This window comes from Caretta caretta, chromosome 7, assembly GCF_965140235.1.
Source record: "Caretta caretta isolate rCarCar2 chromosome 7, rCarCar1.hap1, whole genome shotgun sequence".
NCBI classification, from domain to species: Eukaryota; Metazoa; Chordata; order Testudines; family Cheloniidae; genus Caretta; species Caretta caretta.
The window spans coordinates 92,642,847-92,651,238 of NC_134212.1; the positions used below are offsets into that span (position 1 = coordinate 92,642,847).

Below are 8,392 nucleotides of genomic sequence, written 5' to 3' on the forward strand. Positions count from 1 at the left end.
TGGAAACAAATTACTAGTAAGCTGTCCTGCAGTCAGTACACACACTCCCCCCACTCTGTTTTAGTGTCCACATTTTTCACATGTATTTGCCTGTGTGTAGGTTAGCAACAATAGGCTGCGGGTGTAAAATAGCTTAGTCTATGACTGAATTGATTTTTTCTTTTTAAAAATGCCATCCATTTTTCCTCTGAGAATATCTGTTATTTCCCAAGGAAAAATAAGCAAGCAAAAGAGACCCCTAGTGGAATTGCCATACACCATATTTGCCAGCTGCAGTCAGCATTCAAGATTCTTCTCTGCTAACTTATCAACCTAAATAACTTTGAGCCATTTTGCAGTAGTAGGTTGTTTCTACTCTATTTTTTCTCCTAGCCACTGTATTGTTCAAAGGGGGGCAGTCACTCAGTTTGCTTGTCTCAGCTCCAGTCAAAGAGAGACACACAGCTACACACGCAGCACAAGTACACAGGAGATGTTGGTATCTCGGGTTTTGCACTCACCTGTCAATACTTATCACACACAAAGTCATAATGGAAGCAGTGCAACACATCACATCCATAGCAATGAAGACATTACAGAAAACGTGGCCAAAGATCCACTCTCCTCCAATGAGGTCCGTTACGCTGACAAAGGGCATGACGGCCACCGCTACCGAGAGATCAGCCAAAGCCAGGGAGACAATGAGATAGTTGGAGGGCTGCCGGAGTTTCTTCACAAAGCACACGGAGATCACCACCAGGCAATTGCCCGCGATGGTCAGCAGAGTGATGAGGGAGAGGATGGCCCCGATCACAACTTTCTCCATGTTGCCGTAGCTGAGGATCTGCTCCCCGCAGCCGGTGTCATTTTCGGGCGCCAGGCTGAAAGCGGGGCTGGGGCTGGCGGTGACATCCTGGATGATCTTCAGCCAGCGGGGGTTCAGGGAGCCAGCCACCATCCCACTGCCGCTCAGCTCGCGGGGAGCCTCCAGGGCGAAGGCGCGGAGGTGGCCGGACACGTGACTGCTGTTGCTGTCCATAACCATCCTGACGGGTGCTGCCCATGAAGCCGCCGGCTCCCAACACGCTGGGTCCTGGGGAGGGTCCCCGAGCCCGCTCAGCCCCCAGCTGCCCGGGGCTCGCCCCCCCGACCCGGGCCGGGGCTCGGCCGTCCGCGGGAGAAGCGCCTCAGCCCGGTTAGCTGATCATTGCCACCACAGGTGGAGCGGGTGCCTCACCTTCCCCGTGCCCCGCGCCGCTGACCGGGCTCGGCGGGGGCGGGAATCGCGCCATGGCGTCCGCGTGCGCTGAGCGCTGCCCGTCGGGGAGGCCGCGCCCCCCAGCGGCCGCCGCTCTCTCCTGACCCGTGCGGCTGGCGGGAGGCTGCCTGCGCTTCGCCCGCAGCTGCCGCCGCGGCAGCCCTCGCCCAGCCCAGCTACCTGCGGCGGCGAGGGAAGTTTGAGTCTCCCTGGCTGCTCCGCCCCTCGCCCGCCTGCAGCCGGGCTTCAGTAGCCTGCCCCTCTGAAGCGGGGCGTGCGGCGGTGAAGGACAAGGGGAAAGTATTCAGTAGATTAATGCTTAATGGAGTTCAGTGTGGTTTGCTGCAGAACTAAAATAGAACTGCAAATACAGTGCTACCTCTGAGTTTAAGAAAACAGGATATCTCTTAACCCACAAATAAAACTTTTCCTTTGAATAAACAGCTTGCTGTTGGAGACTTGTAAATATTGGTAGGCTAATAGTTCAATTTAATAATTGGGAAACACCATTTGTAGCGCATATACGCAACTTCATCCTTTTCTCCCATTTTGGGGGTCTTTTTAGAGCTTTTTGAATACTTCCTTGTGATCTGAAATGTTTTCTGGGAGAGATTTTTGTTTTCTTCCCATTTTAGTGTGTCAGATCTTTAAACCGTTATCTGCTAACTGCTTGAAATGTGTAGGTGATGGGTGTGAGATTCATCAGTATGTTCAGATGCGCATGTGCTTCAGAGCTTGCCTGCCTGTTTGTGTGTATCTTCTAGACTAATAGGCTAAGCCTTACATCAACAGGCAGCTTTGCGTATACACGCAGACTAATGTATTAGCATAATACATTTCTCATGCAATGTATTGTATTTTCCTAATAAAGTAAGTTATTTTTATATATTTAAATGATACAAAAGTAGGGTGAAAATCAGAAAAAAATGAATAATACTTTTTGTAAAAACCAGGATTTTTTCAGTTAAAAAATGGTTTAAACTGAAAACGAAGGGGCTTATATATAAAGGATGAAGCCTCTCCAATCTGCTGCTGTTCTGCTGCTTAACATTGGATAACTTTGTACACATTTTGGCCTTTTTAACAACAACTGTGGGGACTCTTGTAGATCATGTGAGGGGGAGGGCAGGCAATGTCCCGTTTCCCCCACAGTAGTGCCAGGCCTGATGCAACTATGAGATTATGAAACTGAGATCTGAAGGAATTAAAAAAAGTTAAAGACAATAAAATGTGGAGGAAAGAGGAACTCTCTGCCAGTGGAAAGTCACTAGAGGAGATTCCATTGCATCTGCACAAGCTGCCCTGACCCTCAGTGTAAGGAGAAGGAAGGGGTATGTCAGGTGCAGGAGACAGATGGAAAGGGGCGTGGTGGGACAGAGTTCTGCCACAGCTGATCCGCTGCTGGTGTAAGGTCCCTGAGGATCTTACACCAACAACGTATGTTGCTGCCCTGTCTTGTGCTAGGGCTGGGTGTCTATGAATCAGGCTCCCTGTGGCCCCCTACTCTCACTCTATCCAATGAGAATCAAAGCTGTTGTCTTTTCTGCATTTACTTGACAACTAAAGAATACAGAGGAGCCAGCAGGATTCATATGGTTACGATGGAAGATGTTAATGGCTGCCATCAAGAGGCTCTTTAGTCAGTAGACAATCATATACCTAATTAAAGCTGATGGGTGGGCTAACCACCTTTTTTTTCAGGCTAAGTGGAAGAAGCAATTAAACCCCTTTGTGGAGTGAGATAACTAGAAACAATAGGAAGCTACCACCCAAGGCACTGGGCTACATGGAAAAACCTGAGCATAGTGAAGCCACATTGGCCAAGAAGTTTCCTGGGAACGATTGCAATGCAGAGGCTGAGGGAATGACTGATTGCAGCTGCAAGTGACTATGTCTGAGAGGCAGGAAGCTAGAGACATAGGGTGTGAGTGGCCTTGAGAGCAAGCAGAGTTCCTTGGGGAACAAGACTGGCTGAAAAGGCAGGTTTGGAATTTGTGAGAAAGGAAACTGACAGCTGTTCTTTGTAAATAAACAGTTTTGCACCAAAGAAATACCTTATGCATATCGTAAATTTCTCCTTCTAATGGAAACAACCCAATAAGGCCTTGAATACTGGCTAACCACTTGAAGCAAAGGGGCAACCAAATTGACAAAAATGCACAAAATAACCACCATCCCTCCCTTTTCCTCCCGAAATTTAAATACAGGATGGCGTCAGAAATGTACAAAATAAATAAAGAAGTATGATTAACAGAAAATTCTTTTGCTTTTTCCCTTCTATTTCTTTATCCCTTTTTTCCTTTCCTTCCATGTCTGATCCATATTGTCCGTCTTCATGTCATGTGTTTACCTATTCTTTTCTCTCTTTATTCTTTCCTTTCAACTCTTTCTCCTTTGAAAATCAGCATCTCCTTTCCGTTGGTGCCCATAAAGGCAGTGGTGAGCTGGAGCCGGTTTGCTCGAACCGGTTGTTAAATTTAGAAGCCCTTTTAGAACCGGTTGTTCCACGAGGGACAACCGGTTCTAAAAGGGCTTCTAAATTTAACCGGCCAAAAGTGGCACCTTAGGCGCCAACTCCATGGGTGCTCCAGCCCTGGAGTACCCAAGGGGAAAATTTGGTGGATGCAGAGCACCCACCGGCAGCTCCCAGCCCCACTCCTGGCCCAACCTCACCTCCGCTCCGCCTCCTCCTCTGAACGCGCCATCCCGCTCTGCTTCTCTGCCCCCCCCCCAGGCATCCCGCAAATCAGCTGTTCGCACGGGAAGCTGGGGCAGGCTGAGAAGCAGGCCACGGCTTCCCGCTCAGGCCTAGGGATGCGGAGATGAGCTGGGATCAGGGAGGCATGAGGAGGGCCGCCCATGCCGCAGCAGATAACCTGGGCCGGGGGGGGGCGCCACAGGGGAACTACTCCTCACGCCAGCTCTCCTCCGCCACCCTTGGCCTGAGTGTGAAGCCACCGCCTGCTTCTCAGCCCTCCCAGGCTTCCCGACAAACAGCTGATTCGTGGGAAGCCGGGGGAGGGGGCAGAGAAGCAGAGCTGGGCAGCGTGTTCAGCGGAGGAGGCGGAGCAGAGGTGAGGTGATCTGGGGCCGAGCACGGGGTGGGGAGCCGCCGGTGGGTGCTCTGCACCCACCAAATTTTCCCTGTGGGTGCTCCAGCCCCAGAGCACCCAGGGAATCGGTGCCTAACACGCCACTTTTGATGTGATCAGTGGGGGAGCAGCTGCTCCCCCTGCTCGCCCCCTTGCTACGCTCCCCCACCCCTAGGAGCCAGAGGGACCTGCCGGATGCTTCCTGGGAGTTGCCCCAGGTAAGCACCTCCGGGACTCCCCACCTCGCCCCCCGGCAGGTGCCTCTGGCTCTTAGGGGTGGGGTGGGCACCCACTACGGTGGCCCACGAGACCCTCCTGCCCGGTTCTGGGGGCAGTCGGGGACAGGGGTGGATGGGGCAGGGGTCCTGGGTGGGGGTCAAGGAACACGGGGGGGTTGGCTGGGACAGGAGTCCCAGGGGGCGGGGGTTGGCAACGACCCCCTCGTAGGGTGAGGAGGGAACCCGTTGGTAAGATTTTGGCAGCTCATCACTGCATAAAGGTCTGGTAAGTTATTGCTGCTCTGAGCATTAACGTGCTGGAAATAATAAATAAGATATAGGTAAATATCCCTCCAGCCTGCGGAGGATATGTTGTCAACATGTTGAACATATTTTACCACTCTCTGAATTACATTCTGAAACTATTATTTGAACCTTGATTTCTATTCCCAGCATGTAGTATTTAGCAAATCATGTTTCTGTTTGACTTGTAGCAGAGATGGTGCAGCTGCAGTTTTCTTTACTGCCTTTTCTTGGCTTTGTGAAAATAAATCATCATTTTGTGGTAGTAAAACAGAGTGGTAAACATTCATTTCTTTGGTGTTTCTTTTCTTCTTGTCAAAATAAACGTTAGCATCTGCACAACTTAAACAAATGTGAAATTAATTTTTCACTTTTTTGATGCCAACATATATTGACTGCAGCAGGCAGCACAGCTGTGACAGATACCGCATATGCAATATCTTTGGGGGTCATTGTATTTAATTTATGAATGGTTTATATATGAGTATGATTGTGTTTTTCTCCATGGAAGAGGGTAACCATAGGTCCTCCAGGAACCAAAAATAATGTTTGTGTCAGGGAGGGGGGTTATTAAAGCAAGTCACAAACTAAACAGCTGGTTCAAGCTGGGTTTTCTAGAGACTAAGAGACAAAGAAAGGTCTTTTGGTATAAAAGGATGAGCTTGAATTGTCACAAGATCTTTTCTACTCCAGCAAATAGACAGGACCTTCTGTCCTAGAGGGGCCCCACCCATTGTGGAAGGGTTGGAACATCTTTGGCCTACTAGGGCCCCCTAAGAATGATGGGTGACTCCTGGTATCTTTAATATATGTTTAAATCTGTTTATTGTTTTCAGATGTTTTCTCTGTTATACTTTTACCTTAAGACTAAATGGGCTTGCTTCAGGGTGGATTTGATTTAAATCAAATTGATTTAAATCACTAGACAGGAAGACTGGATTTAACCATGGATTTCTACACAAAAGTGCATTCTTGTTGGTTGTTATAACCTTAACACATATCCTTCACAACTCAGAAATAGATGTAGGTTTCATTTTTAGAAAGTACACACTATACATTTTTAAAGTGATTTATTTTGAAAACTTTTCAGATTCGTTTTACAGCTATATCAGAAAATGAATGATTTCTTATTTCATTTACCAAAGGTAATTGAAGCAGATAGTTCACCTCCCAGTGACTTCATAAATATCTCCAATTCAACAGGTTAATCATTAATATTTGGAGGATTTTCTTGCCATGCTGTATTAGGAGGAGAACATCACCAGACAGACATTTAAATTGTTTTATTTAACTAAAACAACAACGTTATATATTCTGGATTTTTTTCTTCAACAGCAAACGTAATATTTTAACAAAATAAGCATATAAACTTTTGAATGTAGTTAAACATTCAAGTTTTTTTAAATCAGATTTGTTTTTGTTAAAATTGTTTAACTAAAATAGTTAAATGAAATATTTAAAAAAAATAAAAATTTAATCAACTATGTCAGCCTTAAAGAAGAAACTTAAAATATTGGCTTCTGCAGCTAACTCAGTCATTTTCACCTTCATTTTCCTGTTTGTTCATAATCTGGAAAGAAAAACAAGGTTTCCTGTTTTTTCAGGTCCCAAACAATTTCTCAATTTGGAATGAATTAGTCCAAAGGAAGAAAATATTCTTTCTACACCGGCAGAAGAAGCTACTGCTGTTAAAAGTGAGATTATCACTTCTACAGTCTCTGAATCCAAGTGGTTAAGTGACATCCACCAGTTCACTGGTGTGACTTTCTTTAAAACATAATCAGCAAACATATATTTCTTGAATGGTTCACCCTTAGCTCTGAAGTTTATTATAGTTGGCATTATGGAGGGATGATTGCTGGATGTTTATGTCATAGCCAACTCCTCTTCTCCAGCAGTTAAGGTTTGATCCTGGTACCAAGTATTGAAAATATTTACAAGAAAATGAGCTGGAGATTGTGCTTGTCCCATTCGTTTTTTTTAATGCTTGTAATTTAACTCTGTCGTTGCATATTTCTCTTTTTAAGATCTCACTCAGTTCCTTCCAAATTTCAACAGCTTCAGTAATAAAACAGCTATTTCCCTGCATTTTGTTCAAGGCTACAGAAATAGGTTTCAGGATACTTGGCATGTGTTCAACATTTCTCTTAAGCCCAATGTTGAGAACTTTGGCTGTGATGGTGCCATCTATTTTTTCATGATTTTGTTCACAAACTGTCATCAGATTAGGCCAGTTCTTGCTATAGGGCTCAGAACAGTTCACAACTGAGTTCCATTGCGCATCTTGTGGGAGAGTTAGCTTGGTTCCTCCCACTTTTTTCAGAGCAGCTGCTGCAAAGTGGTTGTTACAGAAGTATTTTGCAATTTCAACAACATTAGCCTTTATTTCTGGAACACTGAAGGAGTTACATCAAATGAGAGCTGCAACTGTATGTTATTAGCTTGGGACTCTCTTCTCATCTTGAATACATTTTTAGCATTGTCTGTGACCAAACTGCGTACTAGGCATTTGAATTTTTTTTTCACAGTGTCATAAATATAAAGGGAAGGGTAAACCCCTTTAAAATCCCTCCTGGCCAGAGGAAAAATCCTCTCACCTGTAAAGGGTTAAGAAGCTAAAGGTAACCTTGCTGGCACCTGACCAAAATGACCAATGAGGAGACAAGATACTTTCAAAAGCTGGGAGGAGGGAGAGAAACAAAGGGGTCTCTGTCTGTCTATATGCTGCTTTTGCCAGGGATAGAACAGGAATGGAGTCGTAGAACTTTTAGTAAGTAATCTAGCCAGGTATGCGTTAGATTATGATTTCTTTAAATGGCTGAGAAAAGAATTGTGCTGAATAGAATGACTATTTCTGTCTGTGTGTCTTTTTTGTAACTTAAGGTTTTGCCTAGAGGGATTCTCTATGTTTTGAATCTAATTACCCTGTAAGGTATCTACCATCCTGATTTTACAGAGGTGATTTCTTTACTTCTATTTCTATTAAAAGTTTTCTTGTAAGAAAACTGAATGCTTTTTCATTGTTCTCAGATCCAAGGGTTTGGGTCTGTGGTCACCTATGCAAATTGGTGAGGATTTTTACCAAACCTTCCCTAGGAAGTGGGATGCAAGGGTTGGGAGGATTTTGGGGGGAAAGACATGTCCAAACTGCGTTTCCCAGTAAACCCAGTTAGAGTTTGGTGGTGGCAGTGGATATTCCAAGGACAAAAGATAAAATTAATTTGTACCTTGGGGAAGTTTTAACCTAAGCTGGTAAAAGTAAGCTTAGGAGGTTTTCATGCAGGTCCCCACATCTGTACCCTAGAGTTCAGAGTGGGGGAGGAACCTAGACACACAGTTTGTTACAGATTTTACTGCTACTTCTTGTAAGTATTCTGCTGTGTGTGCATTTCCTGATGTATCAATTGTTTATGTAAGGAAGACATTCCCTTCTTCTGTTGTCACACAGGAACATAGAATCATTCTGGACTTTGCTCCATCAAGACTCAGGTTAACAATTTTAACCTCTAGACCTTTTGCACACTGGTCAATTTCTCTCTCAT

The 8,392-nt window shown here is 45.4% G+C and overlaps 1 protein-coding gene across 7 annotated transcripts in view; it reads right to left on the reverse strand.

Moving 5' to 3' along the window:
* The window catches only part of HTR7 (5-hydroxytryptamine receptor 7), a 42,493-nt gene extending 40,906 nt beyond the window's left edge, over positions 1-1,587 (reverse strand). For 4 of the 7 annotated variants that reach the window (XR_012669389.1, XR_007357700.2, XM_048858383.2 and 1 more), the window contains exon 1: positions 501-1,586. Coding sequence is in view for 5 of the 7 variants with exons in the window: in XM_048858383.2 (XP_048714340.1) it covers positions 501-1,024 (524 nt within the window). In the remaining 2 variants the exon portion in view is untranslated. Of the gene's footprint in view, positions 1-500 lie in introns of all 7 variants that reach the window. The other 3 variants (XM_048858380.2, XM_048858378.2, XM_048858379.2) reach the window with 2 other exon arrangements.
* Positions 1,588-8,392: the final 6,805 nt, after the last annotated feature.